Source organism: Trachypithecus francoisi, unplaced genomic scaffold, assembly GCF_009764315.1.
Source record: "Trachypithecus francoisi isolate TF-2019V2 unplaced genomic scaffold, Tfra_2.0 Contig01461, whole genome shotgun sequence".
Classification (NCBI taxonomy): Eukaryota; Metazoa; Chordata; class Mammalia; order Primates; family Cercopithecidae; genus Trachypithecus; species Trachypithecus francoisi.
This window is the reverse complement of record NW_022681433.1, coordinates 6,516,293-6,536,894: the sequence shown is the minus strand read 5'-3', so window position 1 is coordinate 6,536,894 and position 20,602 is coordinate 6,516,293. Positions and strand designations below refer to the sequence as shown.

The 20,602-nt window shown below is 42.2% G+C and overlaps 1 protein-coding gene and 1 long non-coding RNA gene across 6 annotated transcripts in view; one reads left to right on the top strand and one right to left on the bottom strand.

Moving 5' to 3' along the window:
* Positions 1-2,928: 2,928 nt before the first annotated feature.
* On the top strand, positions 2,929-12,110 carry LOC117097328. Its single transcript, XR_004442921.1, has 3 exons — positions 2,929-4,006; positions 8,165-8,212; positions 11,641-12,110. It is a non-coding gene; the product is annotated as an uncharacterized LOC117097328 (long non-coding RNA).
* SMAD9 (SMAD family member 9) overlaps positions 4,928-20,602 on the bottom strand; it is a 75,921-nt gene continuing 60,246 nt past the window's right edge. For 4 of the 5 annotated variants that reach the window (XM_033235119.1, XM_033235133.1, XM_033235108.1 and 1 more), the window contains 2 exons: positions 13,824-14,080; positions 4,928-8,908 (listed from right to left, as the gene is read on the bottom strand). In XM_033235119.1, coding sequence (XP_033091010.1) covers positions 8,765-8,908; positions 13,824-14,080 — 401 coding nt within the window. In that variant the 3' untranslated portion in view covers positions 4,928-8,764. The remainder of the gene's footprint in view (positions 8,909-13,823; positions 14,081-20,602) is intronic. The other variant, XM_033235139.1, reaches the window with a different exon arrangement.

Below are 20,602 nucleotides of genomic sequence, written 5' to 3'. Positions count from 1 at the left end.
ACAAGGGTATGGCTCACTCCTTTGGTCTCCCTGTTGCTCAAACCCATAGGAGGAGCATGCAGACAGGCAGGTGCAGAGGCCTTGGGGAGCGCTTTTGGGCTTTGGGCTCGTGGCAGCATGTAGGGATGGCTGGCTGTGACTCCCGAATCCCAAGTGGACGTGTGTTACAGTGTGCTCTTTCAGGTTTGCCGTCTGCAGATGGATTATGTTAATCAGCTCGATAGACCCTGTGCCTTATCGCAAGGGCAGTGTCCAGTGTGACAGCTTTCTGTACCCCATGTTCTTGCCCAGCATACCAGAAGAATCGGATGACACATGGGCTTGAAGGATGAGTGCAAGGTTTTATTGAGTGGTGGAGGCTCTCAGCAAGATGGATGCAGAACCGGAAGTGGGGGACGGAAAGAGAAGGTGCTCTTCCCTTGGAGTCCCGCCGTTCTTGGTTGACATTGAGACGCCTCTTCCCTTCTCTGCCGTGCCGCCCTGCCACTCCCACTCTTTGTCACTCTCTGCCACTCTCTTTCTCTGCTCCTCTCAATGTTCAGCCACTTGTGTCTGTGCCCACTAAGGTCTCAGGTTTATATGGCCATGGGATGGGGGCATGGCAGGCCAGAGTGGTCTTGGGAAATGCAACATTCGGGTGCAAAAACAAGAATCCCTGTTCTCACTTAGGTCCGTGGGCACAGGCCCAAGGGTGGAGCCCTCACCTGGGACCCCACCCTTCTCTACCCAGCACTTCCCTGCCTCCCCTCAGTATCAGTAGTAGAGTCTTGTGATAGGCTGGATAATGGCCCCCCAAGATATCCAGGTGCTAATTCCCAGGATTGTTGATGTTGTCTTATGTGGCGAAAGGAACTTTGCAGAGGTGCTTAAGTTGAGCATTCTGAGATGGAGAGATCAACCTGAATTATGTGGATGGGCTCAGAATGTAATCCCAGGTGTCCTTACAAGAGGAACGCTTGCTTACAGAAGAAGAAATACGAGATGTGATGATGGAAGCAACAGGTTAGAGAGATTCAAGAAAAGCATAGCCAGCCAAGGGAATGCAGGCAGCCTCCAGAAGCTAAAAAAATTAAAATTAAAATTAAAAAAAGCAAGAGAACGATTCCCCCTAGAGCTTCCAGAAGGAACTAGCCATGCCACCACCTTGTCATTATCCCAGTGAGACAGATTTCAAACTTCTGTACTCAAGAACTGTAAGGGTAAGAACTGTACAATAAATTTATGCTGTTTTAAGTCACAAAATTTGTGGCACTTTTTTACAGCAGCAACAGGAAATTAATAACCCCTTCCAGTGCTAGGGGTTGAATCTCATCACGTTTCTAAGGCAAGCACTGCTTAGTATCTTGCTTATTTAAAAGATAAACTTAGCTAGTATAAACAATAGTGACCAACTAGATTGTATGCTATAATACTTGTAACTAAATGTAAGAAAAATGATTGCATAGTCTTTGTTTTCTTGTTTGTTTTGAGACAAAGTCTCACTCTGTTGCCCAGGCTAGAGTGCAGTGGCACAATCTTGGCTCACTGCAACCTCCACCTCTCGGGTTCAAGCTCTTCTTGTGCCTCAGCCTCCTGAGTAGCTGGGACTACAGGCACATACCACCACACCCAGCTAACTTTTGCATTTTTAGTAGAGTCAGGGTTTTGCCATTTTGGCCAGACTAGTCTCGAACTCCTGACCTCAGGTGATCCACCCGCCTCGGCCTCGCAAAGTGCTGGGATTACAGGCGTGAGCCACCGCACCCAGCCAATAGCATACCCCGGATCAAAAACCCATTTCCCTCAAGTTAGAATATGTGATATTTATTGTACATTGAGTGCCCTCTGCTGCTTACCCAAAGCTTTCTAAACCTCAACCAAACTCGCAGAAATAAAGCTTATAAGCAGTGGGACTATTTGGAGCCTTAAACTCCCAAATTCTGAGATGTCTTCCAACACGATTTTCCAAAGCAATCTGTAGCATGTCTGGAGCAAGGATGGGGGGATCATGATTCAGGGGTCCCCAAGGAGGGTCTATCATAGACTGTTGCTTTTTAAAGTAACTAGTAGCAATGCTTTAAATTGTCATTGTAGATTTAAGAACCTGTGGTCCAAATGTCTCAGTTTAGTATGTAAAACCCTTTACCTCCAAGCTCCTGCCTATTTCTGCCTCTCTCCTTTACTTCAAGCCATCATAGTTCACACGGCGTAATGCTAATGGATCATTGCTTCGCAGAAGTTCTTTCCATCCTTTTAGTTCTTTTCCACTCCTCAGCAAGTTGAAGAGCTCTCTCTCCTCCTTCAGCACTGAGCTTTGTATTTCCTTTTTATGTCAAACCAGGAGAAAAATCTATAATCTCACAAACTCCTTTAGAAAACAATCATCAATGTAACATTTTTTCATGATGTATGAAAGAAATGATCTTAAGTTTAAAATATTTTATTGTACATAAACATGTTTTAAACATCGTACTAGAATCATTTCAGTATACCTTTAAATATTTTATTAAGACAAATTTGACTTTCCACAGTTATTTAGTGATGGGCTATATTTAATGTTTTAAAATAACTGAGTCAAGAAAAGCAAGTGTGTCAACAGTGAATTGTAAAATGGTATATTTAGCTTGAAGACTGAATGTGTAAGAAACTATATACTATTATGGCATCAAAAAAGACAAAACACTTCTACAGCATGATGTTTGGAATATTTGAAATTAAACATCAGTGGATCATTTTGATAATATTTACGTATTTATTTTTTGAGACAGTCTCGCTCTGTCACCCAGGCTGGAGTGCAATGGCAAGATCTCGGCTCACCGCAACCTCAACCTCCCAGGTTCAAACGATTCTCCTGCCTCAGCCTCCTGAGTAGCTAGGATTACAGGTGCCCTCCACCATACCCGGCTAATTTTTGTATTTTTAGCAGAGACAGGGTTTCACCATGTTGGCCAGGCTGGTCTCGAACTCCTGACCTCAGGTGATCTACTCACCTCGGCCTCCCAAAGTGCTGGGATTACAGGCGTGAACCACCGGTCCTGGCCTATTTTGATAATTTTTAGGCTTTTCCTTCCTAAATGATGAGACCAGAGAGAAGTTAGCCTGCCACTTGCAAGCGTTCTCTCCAAATAACACATTGCAGGTGTGAATTCTGTTTGGCTTACAAACCAAACTGAATATAATTTTCCTTATATTTACTCCATTTAACATTGGCATTTAGATTAAGAGTCATTCTGAGGCCATACCTAACATTTTTATCAGATGCATGCAAATAATGGAACCATCAGTCATCATGCAGAGGTAAACTTTCAGAATTAGTGTCTTTTTGTTAACTTGGTCTTACAACATCAAAATTCTTTATGCTTGTCATACTCAAATTCACATTGTGAAAACAAATTAAATGCTTAGAATAAAAGCAATTTTAACTTTTTAATTGCTAAAGCTACTTTTCCGTGCTACTGCTATGCAGCTGGATAACTATTTCCAAACTGAAACACAAGCATGCTTTTCTGATCCCTATCTGCTGTGCATGGTCACATGATATGCAATTGGAGGCTTGCAATGCATTTTATTTTGAAAGGGAGAAGCTAAATACTTACTGATATTTTTAAAGGAAGAGTTAAAAACAACTACCATTTCTGCCTTTACAATGTGATCCCCAAAAGCCTTTCTAAACAAACAGTAGCTGGAAAATGCTGAAAATGAATAAGTAGAATCCCTGTCCTTAAACACGTCCCAGCCTGGCAGAGAAGGATAAGTAAACAGGGTAGTGCAGGAACTGATATGGACCATCGATGGGCACAAAGTATTATGGGAACACAGACAGGAGGCACTAACCTGCTTTCGAATGCCCGGGATGATTTACCAAGAGAACCGACATGAAGGATGGCAACTTCGACCGGCCCAGAAGCCTTCCCTGGTACTTACCCAGGGTCTGATGTAGACGTCACGCGGTGGTCCCAGCAGCTTGTCACAGCTGACAGCACACTGCTTATTAGTGGTTTACTTGTTCATCTTCCTCCACAAAACGGTAAGCTCCTCAAAAGCAGGGACTTTGTCATTGTGTCTGCAGTGCCTGCTGATGCATAAGAACTATCTGATAAGTAAACATAAGCAGTCTATGATGAAAACACTTCTCTAAGACAGGCTGATGTTTAAAGACAGTATTTTTATGTCTGTACCATGATATGTTTAAAGAATGTGTATTCGTGTTTGAAATGCCAATGCCAAATATTAGGTGCAAGCACAGGGTCAGGAACCACGCACGGGAGACGCAGACAAACAAGACACAATCACTGCTCTCCAGAAACTGACAGTGTAAACTGGAGGCTTCATGGTCCCCACCTGGATCTAAACTGGCACATCTTTCATGTGTTTATATTTTGGAGTCCCACAAAACACTTTTTTTGAATAAAGGGCTCCATTTCGTTAAAAAAAAAAAATTGACAACTCTGATCAAGTAAATAAGAAAGCTGTTTTCTAGGTGGAGAGTTTCCCCTTCCTTTTAAGATTAGAAGGAAATTTAGATGCAAGGAATTAAGAATTTACATTTTTAGATGTGTTCCTATTTCTTTGGATTTCATCTTAGTTTTCCCTCACCAGTTGCCTTTTAGCACCTTCTAGGCAATCTGTAGCAATGTACAGATGTTTACAATAATAAAAGTGCTCATTCTTCCCTATACACTGCAATATCACGTATTTGCTACTATCCAGAAAAAGGTTCTACATATATCCTTTCTAAAGTTACTGTGAAGTATCTTCATGATCTATACTTCACGATGGTTATTCTAAGGTGTTTAATCAAAACCACTACCTAATTTCTCTATAGCATGTGGAATTTAACATCCCATTTTCAAAATAGAATGGTTTAAAATTAATTGACTTAAGATGCTGCAGACCCACACACAGTGAATCTTCTATGAGGTTTACAGGAAAAATGAGCCAAAAGACATACAGGTATAGTATTCTTTATTATAAACAATCAGATAACAGTGTAAGTGTGCATTTGATGGATAACCAAAGCCAAGTTATAATAGAAAGCATGACTTCACTCAAATAGAAAGTTTCTTTGTTGTTGTTGATCTGTTTTACATTAATTTGAATTTAACATATGCTAGGATCACCTAAACTTGTCATACAGTTCTGCTATTAAAATCGTAACAGGGAAAGACAAAATGTGAAATGCATGTTATATTTTGCTTTATTTGTTGAATATATATATATATATATATATATACACACACTAAATATTTGGGGCACATTCAAAGTTAAGCAGGTGCTTAAAGTCTTATCAAGTGATATTTATGAAATGTTTTTGTTGCTGTTTTGTTGCTCTTATGGGAACATCCATATCCTCAGAAGACAATAAAAAAGAGGATTCTAAATGCTAGGTGGTTGGCTAACTTTTCCTGATTTATACTGAGTGTAAAACAAAACAAAATATAAGGTGTATGTGGTTAAGTAGTGACATCTTTATAGTTGCAAAACAGTGGCAACTATTAAAATATCATCCAGCTAAAACAAACTTTTCACAATGTTTTAACAGAAAAATAATAAACCAACAACAAAAACTGGTAAATGTTCTGGGTGTTGTGAGCAGACCAAAATGTTACTACAGTGTTCTCTGTTGTGTGATCTTTGTCCGTGGCAACCTTAAACATGCACCGCAGTGCTCATGTTCAGAGGCTTAGCTGTCTGCTTTAATAGTTATCCTGGAAAGAATGCTATTTGGCTTTTTCTTTTATTGTCTGTATCAAGGAATGAGTGCTAAATGAGCACCTTTAGAAGCCTGAAATCAAATACTGCATTCATCTTTTTGAAACTCTTGGTAGCAAAAGAAAAAGCTGATTAAAATATGATTATGTTACAATGACTAAGGGATTAACTTCTCATCACTTCTAAATTCTTCAAATTTTATAAGCATCTTAATAAAGACTTTTGATCAGACACGACTGGTGATGATCATATGTGCCAATTTAGTAATTTATTTGTCACAGAAAATTCAGGTTCACTGCAGTATTGTGTTCTGGCTTCCCAAAGCTGCAGGGAAATACAAGTTTTTTGTTGCTTGATTTTTGTTTAGAGGCAGGGTGTCACTTTGTCACCCAGGCTAGAATGCAGTCGTGTGACCATAGTTCACTACAGCCTCAAACTCCTGGGCTCAGGTGATCCTCCCACCTTGGCCTCCCAAAGTGCTGGAACTACAGGAATAAGCCACTGCATCCAGATTGTTTTTTGTTTTTAATGTCATTTATGAGCCACCAGTTTAGATTAATTCTGTAAAGGTGTAAGATAACCAGAGGAGGCCGGGCGCAGTGGCTCACGCCTGTAATCCGAGCACTTTGGGAGGCTGAGGCAGGTGGATCACGAGGTCAAGAGATAGAGACCATTCTGGCTAACATGGTGAAACCCCATCTCCACTAAAAATACAAAAATTAACTGGGCGTGGTAGCCCACGCCTGTAGTTCCAGCTACTTGGGAGGCTGAGGCAGGAGAATCGCCCGAACCTGGGAGGCAGAGGTTGCAGTGAGCCAAGATCGCACCACTGCACTCTGGCCTGGCGACAGAGCAAGACTCTGTCTCAAAAAAAATAAAAGATTACCAGAGGATAAGTTCGATAGCTGGTAGAGAGATCATGAAAGCTATGTTTGATCTCTGGACCAAAGCTGTGTTGAAGTTCTCCCATGGAATGGTTCTCATATGAGATTTACCATATTAATGCCTTTTCCAAGAGAAGGGGAGATGGAGAATTATTGGAAAATAGGGAAGCAAGAAGAGGAACAAAACCCACTTTGAGACATGGAAGAAAAGTAGCATTTATACAAGGAATCCATTACCTGACTCTGCAGAAGAGCAAGGAAATAAAAATGTCAAAACAGAGATAAGAAATTAATTACATTCTTTCAAGCAAAAGACAGATTGCATTGTTTTGTTTTAAAAGTTCTGAAACATGAAGACGTCTGTACAAACAGATTCACTATGAGATTCTCGGCTCCATGAGGGCTGGGACTGTCTCTTATTTACATTTGATTCTACAGTACCTAACATTGTACCGGACACCTATAGGTAGGTGCACAATACATAGTTGATGAACCAATAAACTACAGATTTTTCTAAACACTACATGAGCCACATACTAGATTTTTCAATGTAAAATGTAATAATTCTTTTCTATTGTGTACGTATGAAAGTTTCTATTAGATAACATTAGTCATTATAAGAGGTGACAGTAGTAGCTCAATCATATATCTTTCTCACATGATCATTTCTACCTTGAATACAATTTAATTAGAAAAACTACCATGTGCACTAATGCTAGAAAGAGTTGAGATAAAATGTATAAATGAAGAAACTTCTTGGATTACTGAAGTGCTGTCTGTTACAAGCATAACTGCTATCTTAAATTGTACATTTTTAAAGAGGGTGTGAAGCATGTTTCCAAGCAATGCAGTGTTTAGTGCATGGCAAGTATATATATCAAAGTACCGAGAAATTTGGGGGATCTTCCTCCCTCATCTAAAGTAAAATAAGAACATGTTTTTAATATTGTGTATATTTTTAAAAGATATATTATTATTCAGTACCACTGTTCGCCAGAAATTATAGACGATTATGAAATTATTATCACTTTACTTGGGAATTTATTTCCAGCTATGAGACTTTAGACAATCACTAGAAACACTAGGTTAAATAACTCATTGATCCAATAATGTGTCTAGATTTTCTCAAAGTCTTTACTGTTGCTTTAGCAATCTGCAAAGAGTTAATATTTGCCAAGAGGCAAGAAAACGTGGCAAAAGAGTGCCCTTCCCAGGAGACTGGAACGTGGGAAATGAGAAAGGAGTGTAAGTCGACGTGTGACACTTTTCTCCAACCTTTGGTTTCACCTGCTTCTTGACACAAGACTGAAACACGTGCTATTCTGGCATGCTGCGCAGACTCAAAGTTTGCAGGATGGCATGACACGAACAACCAGGACAACGGGAACCTGGTCTCCTCTGTGGAAAGCAGGAGTCTCCCTGGGTGGCTCTTGGAGCAAGTTCTGGTCTTATCTTGTAATTTGGGAAACAGCATTTCATGCTGTTTTCGTATTTATTTTCCCATATTAGACTCTGTTTTTTTTACAGCGGTAGACTGAGGGAACATGACTTTCGGCTTCACAGTTTTTTTTTTTCTTTTCCGATTACAGTTTGTTTAAAATGTACCACTGAATATGAGCACAGGAGCCCAGCTACAGGTATGTCAACCTTAGAAATAAAGTTTCTATGGATCATCTCATTAATTCATTGTACAAGTTTTTTTTGTTTTTTTTCTTGCCAATAGCACTAAAAGTGACATCATTTCAACTGCAGGGGTTTCACTGCTTTGTTTCATCTGAGTGATATTTGCTCTAGTGCTGCTAATACCTGACTTTTGCTGTATAAACAGTTTCAGTGTGTCTGTGAGGCCACACAACATGCTTTATAATGACACGGCTGACTAAAGCTGCATTTTATTCTGCTAACACCCTGCAAATACTGTTGACAAGATTGCCTCTCAATTGTTTCCTCCCACGAAATCTGCTGCTTATAGCACAGGCACCAAAGGCCTGCTTTTCCAATTGCACTGTACTGGCATCAGGTTAACTAGAAAGCACAAAACAAATGGTGATAAAAAAAATAGGGACAGTATACATTCTGTGTATTTACACATGTTTTTAGAAACTTCAGTTAGTTGCAAATCTGAAATGATACAAGCCACTCCCTGCAATAGCCTCTATCCTATGGAAATGCAGCTTAAGACATGACTGTTAAGACACTGAAGAAATGGGGTTATGTGGAGAGCCCATCTGAGTCAGAACTTTGTCCAGCCACTGCAGCGGCCCATGAAGATGAATCTCAATCCAGCAGGGGGTGCTGGTGACATCCTGACGATGATACTCAGCGCCCCAACCCTGAAAAACAAGAACGGAGCTGAGTGATGGTGCCACACTTACACTCAGCCTCCAGAGCCCCAGGCACAGCTCAGCGGGGGCAGAGCCCACACTCCAGGGTAGCTCCTGAGACCTGAGAGGGAGAGAACATGGCCTCTACCTTCCTGTAAACACAGGTCAACTCTCGCACCAACCAGATGCCTTCAGATGAATCCAAATCAGTGCATTCCCTCACAACTGAGTACTCGGATCTAGAGAGGTTCTGGCACTCCAGTCACATGGGAAGCATTGAAAAATCATTTTCCCTTCCACAAAGGAAGAAACTTGACCTTTTGTTCACCTCTTCATGCCCAGGACAGTGTTTTGCTGGTTACTGCAGACCAGTGACTGGACCTGAAAGTCGTAAAGACGGAACTGGAAGGCGCTCTTGGTTTTTCAGGGCTGATTATCAAAGCTTGCTTGTTTTCTCTCGTTCTCTCTCTCTCTCTCTCTCTCTGGTTCACCTGGCAATTTCCCTTCTATCACCATTCAAAGGAGAGACAGTAAAAAATTTTTAAAAAATAATTTGCATATTTTTCTCTGTATGTTATATATCAATGAAAAGATATTTCAAAATGTAGGGATATCACAGCCAAGTCCATCAGTTTTGTGACTGGGAACAGTGATTCTCTGTAGAGTTTTTTAAAACTTGGATTTCAACACAACCATGCTGCCTGATCCCATTTTACTTTCACTACTGAGAACCTCAAGTTGACCTGTGATGTCCCCAGCAGTCACAACCTACCCTCCAGTCCCCTCTTTCATGTCCCCCTCCTAGGTGACTGCTCCTCCCCACTAAAACCTCCAACCCCTTTTTCCCTGTCCATACCTGCAACTGATGGATTTTGTATTTTAACGAGAAAAATGAAGACATCAGAAATAAGAGTTTCCACAGGACCTGCACCCACATACTTGGCCTTTCTACCTCTTACCACAGATTAATTATCCATGTTTCCAGATAAGCTGGTCCACCCATTTATGCACTCTCAGACCTGCCTTCCCAGAGACATCATTCCAGCAAATCTTCTCCTTCTCTCCTGCAATCTTTTGCATCTACTGTATCATTCCCGTCAACATAAGAACACAATGAAATATCTTCCATCTTAAAGATACTTCTCCACCCCCACCAGCTACTGCCCTATGTCTTTATTCCCTTTCTGGCAAAAACCCTCAGAATAGTCATCCATACTGGCTGTCTCAATTTGTCTCCTTCCATTCTCTCTTCAATCCATTCTGATCATCATTTCACCCCAGCCGCCAACAAAACTTTTGTCAAGATCAAAAAAGGCCTTCATGTTGTAAAAATGAATTATTAGCTCTCAGCTTTTGTGTTACGTGGGCAGCATTTGATTTAGTTCATCACACCCTCTCAATAATGCACTGTCTTTTCTTGGCTTCCAAAGCACCACACTTCTTGGTCTTATTACTACTTCACTGTCTGGTCTCTCAGTTTTCTTTGCTGATTCTGTCCCTTCTGTCCCATCTTTAAATGTTGAAGTGTCCCAGGGCTCAGTCCTAGAGCCCCCTTTCTTCTCTATTTTTATTTACTATTATTATTATTATTATTACTTTTGAGATGGAATCTGGCTGTCACACAGGTTGGAGTGCAATGGTGCAGTCTCGGCTCACTGCAACCTCTGCCTCCCAGGTTCAAGCGATTCTCCTGCCTCAGCCTCCCAAGTAGCTGAGATTACAGGCATGCGCCACCACACCTGGCTAATTTTTGTATTTTTAGTAGAGATGCGGTTTTGCCACGATGGCCAGGCTGGTCTTGAACTCCTGACCTCAAGCAATCCACCCACCTTAGCCTCCCAAAGTGCTGAGATTACAGGCGTGAGCCACCACTCCCGGCCCTTCTCAGTTTAAACTCAAACCTTTGGTGTTCTCATCCAGACTTAAGGAGTTAAATACTGTCCCTTTGCTGACAATTCCCAAATTTGTATTTCGAGACCAAATCTCTTTCCCCAAATCCAGACTCTTACATCAAACTGGCTACTCAGCAACTCCACTTGAGTGTGGACAGACATCTCAATACACCTGCATCTTCTCCATCTTGATTGAAGGCAACTAACTTCATCTTCCTCTTTTTCTCACCCCCATGCCTCATCCGCCTTCACAATTCAGAATCCTTCCACTTCTCACAGCTGTACTGGATCCCTCCAGGTGAGGGCGACTCTCACCTGAATATTGCAATAGCCTCCTAACTGGTTTCCCTACTTGCAACCTTGTCTGTGTAATCTCTCTCCTCCACACAGCAGGCAGGGCGATCCTTTAAGAACAGAAGTCAGATCATGAAAATACTCTGCTCCGATCCCTGCAAAAGCTCGCCACCTCCTTGGAGTCACCGATAAATTCCAAGGAATGGCTCAGGAGGCCTCACTGTGGTTCCCTGCAGCTGCTCTCATCTCGCTCCCCCTGCTTATTAGGCCCTAGGCCCCAGCCACACTGGCCTGCCTGCTCTTCAGAATTTCCAGGTGTATGCTGTTGCCTTGCTCTTCCCTCTGCTTCTGCTCTTCCTCCAGAGGTTCCCGGGCCTAGCTCCATGTCTCCTTCCAGTCTCTGCTGACCTGTCACCTTTTCAGTGAGGCCCACCCTGATGTGCAGATGACTCCACTGCCCCCGTGCTCCAATTCCCTTCACCCTGCCCCACACTTTCTCTTTCCATCCTTCTTCTGTGTTACGGCTGTTGTTTATTATCTGTCTCTCCTTTCTAGAATATTGGTTCCCTGAAGTAGAGATCTGTGAGTGAACATTGCTCTGTCCCACGTGCCTGGACTGCACATGGTAGGTGCTCAATAAATATTTGTCGACTGACTGAATGAGTCCTAGAATCGGTAAAAATCAGAGCTGAAAGAAACCTTAAAGAGATCTAATCCATTAGGCCAGTGGTAGCTACAGCTGCTCATCTCAAATGTTTAAAAAAATGATCTATAGTTATATTTACTGTGTATTTATTTTAAAAGTTCCTGCAGTATTAGGAACAGTTCGTCTTCTGTGTCAATTGTGTAGCTTTATGAATTTAAATGTTGCCTATCTGAGAAGTGTATCTAGTTATCAGGAAAATCAGATTTCTATATAAGCTTATATTTAATTAGAGTGAAATAATTACCTATGAGATACTGGCATTTCATCCTAATTTTAAAAACACAGACCTGGAAAAATAAAAAAACTGTATGATTCAAATGATGCCCTCTGCCGTTTCTAAAGCAACAGAACATTTGAAAAGATTTCCAAGTTATTTGTTAATATAACTTTATAATATATGCTTTTAAAACACTAAATTTGAATGAAACTGCTTTGTCACCATGAAAGAGAAATAATTTCAAGGAGCTGTTTTTTAAAATTGGAAACTATATTGTTCTTAGTTTTTAAATAATTACTAAAATTATAAACAATAAAAACAAAATTTGACTGTAGAAAAATTATTTGTCATGGTAATTTTAAAGTGCTAATAAAATTTACTTTGAAAAAAATGCCTGGAACAAGCCATGCTGATTCCCCGGATGGAGGCATGGCAGTCTGAAAACTGTCACACAAACCCAGATACTTGGATAAGCCCCGATTTTGAAATATTAGACTGATTTGCGAGTACTCTGCAGAAGATAAAATAGCAGGTGATGAAACTGAAGGCTTTTGCTTCCTTATACAAACCCAGTTGTTTTTCCTTCCCACTAAGAAACTTCCTTGGTTCTCTAGCCTTTATAGCAACCTTAATAAGATTCGAGAAATTCAACAAATATTCATCAACAGAACATATACTACTCTCAGAATTAATCACACCCACCTCATGTTTCTATTCCAGATTGTTTATACCTTTATAACACTACGTAATTTACTGTCTTTTTTTTTTTGAGACGGAGTCTTGCTCTGCCACCCAGGCTGGAGTGCAGTGGCCGGATCTCAGCTCACTGCAAGCTCCGCCTCCCGGGTTTACGCCATTCTCTCGCCTCAGCCTCCCAAGTAACCGGGACTACAGGCGCCCGCCATCTCGCCCGGCTAATTTTTTGTATTTTTTTAGTAGAGACGGGGTTTCACCGTGTTAGCCAGGATGGTCTCGATCTCCTGACCTTGTGATCCGCCCGTCTCGGCCTCCCAAAGTGCTGGGATTACAGGCTTGAGCCACCGCGCCCGGCTACTGTCTTGTATTAGAACCAATCCTGCCTATTTTGTAGCTTATTCATAAATAGTATCTCCTCCATGTGCCTGTATGCTTTCGAAGAGTCAGGAGAGGATCTTACTGAATTCAGATAAATTCGCCAACATTCACTGAGTGATAATAGTGCTTGGCAATTCGAAGGATGGAAAAATCTCTGTTGCACTAGTCCTATAAAATTACTGTTGTTACTTTATCATCTGCATTAAAAACAGAGAGCCACCTTACTTGTTTTTCCTCAAAAGTAATGTGTAACAATTTTCATGTAATTGCTAAACAAGACAATTTATACTCAAAGAGGAACTCCTCCTAAAAACAACAGAATTCAAAAAAATTGCTTTTGGGCTGGGCACGGTGTCTCACACCTGTAATCCCAGCACTTTGGGAGGCTGAGGCAGGCGGATCACAAGGCCAGAAGTTCAAGACCAGTCTGGCTAATATGGTGAAACCCTGTCTCTACTAAAAATACAGATATCAGTCAAGCGTGGTAATGCACGCCTGTAGTCCCAGCTAGTTGGGAGGCTGAGGTAGAAGAATCGCTTGAACCCGGGAGGCGGAGGTTGCAGCGCGCCAAGATTATGCCACTGCACTCCAGCCTGTGTGACAGAGTGAAAACTCCATCTCAAAAAAAAAAAAAATTGGTTTTGTTTATCTGACTGCAGAACTGCCACATCAGTCAGGGTGCTTTTTTGTTTTGTTGTTTTTCACTGAACATTTTATAATGTGATAGCAAGCACTCCTTACCTTAACAAAACTCATTCGGATAGTACACATCTTGGTCAGTTCATACACAACTTCAAAGCCGTGGTGAACTGACTGGGCCAGGAGCTGAGCGAAGAGCTGGTTGTTGAAGACCTTGAGGCTGCAGCCGCTGGGGATTTTGCAGACGGTGGCTGGGTGGAAGCCATGTTGATAGTTGCAGTTCCGGCTCTGCACAAAGATGCTGCTGTCACTCACACACTCTGCATACACCTCTCCCCCGACGTAGTACAAGTGCACACCTGCAACACAAAAACACAGCCTTCCTTCACATTCCCTTTCACAGCGTGCCTCTCCCACTGATTCCTGAAACCCTAGGAGATGTGACTCTCCCGTCAGGTTCATTGTCAGATCACTGATCAGCTGAATGAGATGTGTGACCTAAATACCACTTAGTTTAATTATAATCTGTGCTTTTTCCATAAATCCATTTAAAAGTGGATTGCAGCCAGGTGCAGTGGCTCATGCCTGTAACCCCAGCACTTTGGAAGGCCGAGGCAGGCAGATCATTCGAGGTCGGGAGTTCAAGACCAGACAGGCCAACACGGTGAAACCTCTACTAAAAATACAAAAATTAATCAGGCATAGTGATGGGCACCTGTAATCCCAGTTACTCGGGAGGCTGAGGCAGGATAATTGCTTGAACCTGGGAGGCAGAGGTTGCAGTGAGCCAAGGTAGCGCCATGGAACTCCAGTCTGGTGACAGAGCAAGACGTCATCGCAAAAAAATAAAATAAACAAAAGTGGATTGCCATCCATGTTAACGATCACCCCCAAGAACCAGTCAGTAAGGTCTCATATACTATTCCTCCCATCACTCCTATTTGTTCCAAAAATAAGGTTTTGTAATATTAGAAATGAACTGAATATATCATGCAAAAAAATCAAATAATCCTTCATGTACATATACAAATGTTAATTTTTTTTTTTTTTTTTTGAGACGGAGTCTCACTCATCACCCAGGCTGGCGTGCAGTAGCACGATTTCAGCTCACTGCAACTTCCACCTCCCGGGTTCAGGTGATTTTCCTGCCTCAGCCTCCCACGTAGCTGGGATTACAGGTGCCCGCCACCACGGCTGGCTAATTTTTGTTTTTTAGTAGAGACGGGGTTTCACCATGTTGGCCAGGCTGGTCTGAAACTCCCGACCTCAAGTAATCCACCTGCCTCGGCCTCCCAAAGTGCTGGGATTACAGGCATGAGCCACTGTGCCCAGCCTACAAATTTTAAAATTTAAAACTGGACACAGTTAATATCATGAAAATGTTACTTAAGTGCACATATTAAACCCACTTCAGTGGAGACAATAAATGACGCTTAAAAAATGTACCAACACTTATAAATCTGTTTCTCTTAACAAATACCTCAGAGACCTATTTAAGTTTGTCATCCACTAATATAAATCATATAAATAATGTCTATTTTTTATTTGTGAACAGTGAAATTTCTATCACATTTTCAGATACGGTAATATAAAAACTCATAAGCAAAATATAGCCTATAGCACTTCATCTAATATTCTTGGAATTAAAGTTCAAAAGAGCATCCTGAGGCTAGGCGCTCACACCTGCAATCCCAGCACTTTAGGAGGTCAAGGTAGGTGAATCACTTGAGATCAGGAGCTCGAGTCTAGCCTGGCCAACATGGTGAAACCATGTCTCTATTAAAAAATACAAAAATTAGCTAGACGTGGTGACACATGCTTGTAATCCCAGCTACTTGGGAGGTGGAGGCTGCTGCAGTGAGCCGAGATCACGGCACTACTGCACTCCAGACTGGGCGACTGAGTGAGAGTCCACCTCAAAAAAAAAAAAGAAAAAGAAGAGCATCCTGAGAATGTTGCTGCTCATGCTAATTTCCATTCCAAATTAGATTTTAGTTGATTCTTTCCCTCTAAATGTCTGGGTTTGAGATTTAATATAAATGTATAGCAAGGGACTGATGTTAGAAAAAAATGAAGAAGTTCTAGTCTAGTGAATATTAAATATCAGAACAATTTTACTCCAACTTTTGATAGGGAAAAAAAGTCTCCAGCACTAGAAGTCAATGTGATTATACATATGATCACTATGCAGTTAAAAGGTGTTTGTAGAAACAATCCAGAATATATTTACATATTTGGGGTCTCCTCAAAATGAAATTGTGAAAGTTTTAAAGAACAGAACTTACAGCTTTCGGGACTGCTGAGGGCCCCGTGTGCGTAACTTAGAACGTAGGAAACATTACTGATGTAGCCGCTGGGAGTTTCTTTGTCAGGTCCTAAGTAGCACTTGACGCAGTTCTGCATTATATGTGATTACATCCCACCATATTTATTGTTTCCTTTTCCCTTAATACAATTTTAGAAAAGAACAATTTTGAGTAGTATGTATCCCAACCACATCACTCTGAAGCAACTGAGCCAGGGTCACACAGCTAAAGCACAGCCCTGGATAGCCAGGCCACAACTGTCCTGTCACTGCCTCTCCTCTTCCCCAGCCAGAAACTGGCTCCCCTTCTCCGCTTCCCTCAGCCTTCCTCTCCCTCCTCTATCTCATCACTGCCACCCGCTCTCCTGAATGGCCTTGGGCCCTAACCCCAGGGCCTAGGCGGTGGTGCCAAGGGGCAGAAGGTTGGTCCTAACTGGCTGGGAGAGTTACTTGGCTGGACCCTCACGATCATAAAGAGAATCCCAGGCTGGGGCAAAATGCAAACACTGCCTCCTACAACCACCCCTGCGGGCTCCAAAGGGGAAAGGCCTGCCTTGTGGGGGTGGGCAGAGGCTTTATCAAGAGGGAAAGCAGGTAAAGGAGCCAGAGTGCAGCTGCTAAGGATTTAGTCGATATGTGAATTGAATGACCTTCAAATATATAATCCTCTCAAAACCTATTACATAAGATAAATACGATTTTTTTGTTATATGAGTCTGGTCTTTGGGGGTTGGTTTTCAATCATGTTCAGGTTATCTGCAACCACAGTCCACTTTGGCAAAGCTACCAATGCAGAGAAGAGCCTGGGCAGGTAGGCAGTCACCAAGCACCCTGAGAGAGAAGAGCAGAGCCAATGGCACAAGCACGCGGAGCCCGCCCAGAAACACCAGGAAAGGGTGGAACCCAGCCTCAGGGTGAAGGAGGCCAGATTCTGGCTAGAGACATCAGCATTTGAGGAGGAGTCAAGTAAGCCAACGATGTTATCTGCATCCATCTGGTAGGCCAAAATAGTAGCTTTAAACACTAGTGTCAGATTCAAGATCACCACAGAGTAGAACAGTGGTTCTTAAACCTTAGCTTGCAGTAAGACCACTTGCAGGGCTTATTAAAACAGATCACTGCTTCAGCAGGTCCAGGGTGAGGCCAGGTGACTTGCAGTTTTTTTGTTTTTTTTTTTGAGATGGAGTTACCCTCTTGTCGCCCAGGCTGGAGGGCAGTGGCATCATCTCGACTCACTGCAACCTCTGCCTCCCGGGTTCAAGCGATTCTCCTGCCTCAGCCTCCCGATTAGCTGGGATTACAGGCACCTGCCACCACACCTGGCTAATTTTTTGTATTTTTTTAGTAGAGATGGGGTTTTGCCATGTTGGGCAGGCTGGTCTCGAACTCCTCACCTCAGGTGATCTGCCTTCCTCGGCATCTCAAAGTGCTGGGATTACAGGCATGAGCCACCACACCCAGCCAGTGATATTCCTTTAAAATGGTACAGGAAAAGCATGAACATGTCCAGATTTTACTGCAGCCTACATTCTGACAGTTCTTGTATGAAATGCTCAAGAGACATCATACCTATTATTGTTGCCATCAAATATGCCATTAATATGTTCATTATTGTAATTAAGAAGCATTAGAAGCTTCTGGAAGGAAAAGCTAATGTCACAATCCTGCAGTCTGTTCTAACTCCTAGCAATAAGGAATAAATGCCCCAAAAGAAGTCCTGCCTGAGATCATAACGAGAACTCTGGCAATGCGGCCCTCAAGCAAGTTCCACCCACATCTTGAACTACGTATGTGCTTGGGCTGTGTCTTTCTTTAAGGGCTGTGTCTTTCTTTATCTGAACTTCTCACTTGAGTGTGACTGCCACCCACTTTTTATGAGATCAGGGAGTGTGGAGTCCTGTGTTGTGGTTAATGAGGACCAGAAGAACCTTGGGTTTAATTTGGGTCTGCTGGGTCGAACTTCAAAAGGGTGTCCCCTTTTAATCCTCTTCCGTTGTCTTGAATGACAGGAAATGACTGGGAAGAGGGTAGGTTGGGCAGGCTGGTGAGAGTGCGCCAATCTCTGGAATCTACTCACAGAGGAGGAAGTCGGTGTCCCAAAGTGGAAGGAAGGTGCAGGGATACCCTCCTCACTGGGAGGGAGGCAAAAAGATCATCATAAAAGGCAGAGTGTCCTGCACAGAGAATGCTGAAACCTCTCCACAACTCTTAGGATAAAACCTAAACGTCCCAGCACAAGCACAACACCTCCTCTTGAGTTTGTAATTAATCTTTCCCTTGCCTTTGTTGCCTTTTCTTCTGCACAGCTATTTTAGAAGCTTTAAGAAAATATATATATTTCTGAGTGTAATAACTGTATTTTAAAAAATTTCTTATATAGTTAGATATAAACTCCAATAGATGGGAAAAAGGATATGAAGCCTGAGATTTGCTCTAAAATATTCTAGCAAAAATACTGTAGAGCGATAGATGAAAAAGAATGGCACAGAATGTGAATCTTTATTGAAGCTGGAGATAGTAAGATGAAGACTCATTGTATTCCCGTTTTCCTATTTCGAATTTCCCACAATAAAAAAAGTTTTAATGGGTCGTAAAAAAAAAATACTAATAATATAAAAATACAGACTTCCAGATCCACACCAAGGCCTAGGTTAGAGGATGGAGGCAGGTCCGCCACAGGACTGTGCCTACCGTTGTGCACTGCACAACCACTGCAACCCAGGGTTTGCCTCCTAGTCTTCAGAGCTTTGTGTAATTATTACAACCCTTTCCCAGCAGATGGCAGTAGTTTCTCTTGAGGAAGAGGCACCTTTTCCTAACTCACACAAAGTCATCACTGGGCTGACAGCAAGGCTGGTCCTCTAAGACTGTCCCTGATGACTGAGTCTCTCGGCACAACACGATGAACAGCTTGTTTGGGTCCAACTGCACTATATGGCATGTTCCATCACTGCGCTCAAACATGTGGCCACTCTTCTGCCTGGGCTGCACTGTGAGGTGTCTCCCTTACCATGCTGCTGCCTTCCAGAGCATCCTTACACACCATGCGCACCCCATCCTCACAGGAGAAAGCCCACTATAGAAAATTTAGAAAATACAGACAGAAAAGAAAAATCAGCCACAAATCCACAGCCCATAAATAATCAAAGCTAACATCTATTACATACCTTTCAGTCTTTTTTATGTGTTTTTGAGACAGCCTCCTGACTCGTTGGGGCTATAGATGCATACCGCCACACTCAGTTAACTTTTTTTGTAGAGACAGGGTCTCACCATGTTGCCCACCTGGTCGTAAACTCCCAGGCTCAAGCAATCCACCTACCTCAACCTCCCAAAGTGCTGGGATTACAGGTGTGAGCCACTGTGCTCAGCCATGTGCATTTTTAAGAAGAAAATTGGGATCATACTCTACAGGATGTTTTAAAACTTGTTTTCAGTTAATAGTATCTTGTGAATATTTTCTCAAGATATTAAGTATTCTGCAACATCAAGTTTAATGACTGTAACAGTGTGACATCATATCCTATGTTAAAATGCTTTTTTAGGATTTGCTTTTTTTAATATGAGAAGCCTTACACGTGTTCAGAGGCAGAACAAAAGGACTATTTTGAAACAGGGAAATGAAATCCATTGGGAAAGGAGGCAGCCCATATACCACCTGGACATGCAGACTCTCGGCCCAAGGCGTTTCAACCAGAGTGACTCCGTCTTGAGTAGAAGCTGGGTAAAATAAGCTAAGACCTACTGGGCTGCATTCCCAGACAGACAGGCATTCTAAATCATAGAATGAGATAGGAGGTTGGCACAAGATACAGGTCATAAAGACCTTACTGATGAAACAGGCTGCAATAAAGAAGCTGGCCCAAACCAAGATGGAGATGACAGTGACCTCTGGTCATTCTCACTACTACACTCCCACCAGCGCCATGACAATTTACGAATGCCATGGCGACCATATAGGAAGTTACCCTATATGGTCTAAAAAGGGGAGGCATGAATAATCTACCCATTGTTTAGCATATAATCAAGAAATAACCAGCCGGGCGCGGTGGCTCACGCCTGTAATCGCAGCACTTTGGGAAGCCGAGGCAGGCAGATCGCCTGAGGTCGGGAGTTTGAGACCAGCCTGAGCAACATGGAGAAACCCCATCTGTACTAAAAATACAAAATTAGCAGGGTGTGGTGGCACATGACTGTAATCCCAGCTACTCAGGAGGCTGAGGCATGAGAATCTCTCTCTTTTTTAAAAAAAATTATTATACTTTAAGTTCTAGGGTACATGTGCATAATGTGCAGGTTTGTTACATATGTATACTTGTGCCATGTTGATGTGCTGCTCCCATCAACTCATCAGCACCCATTAACTCGTCATTTATATCACGTATAACTCCCAGTGCAATCCCTCCTCCCGCATGAGAATCTCTTGAACCTGGGAGGTGAAGGTTGAGGTGAGCCAAGATCTCGCCATTGCATTCCAGCCTGGGCAACAAGACGGAAACTCTGTCTCAAAAAAAAAGAAAGAAAGAAAAAAAAAGAAATAACCATAAAAATGAGCAACCAGTAGCCCTCGTGGCTG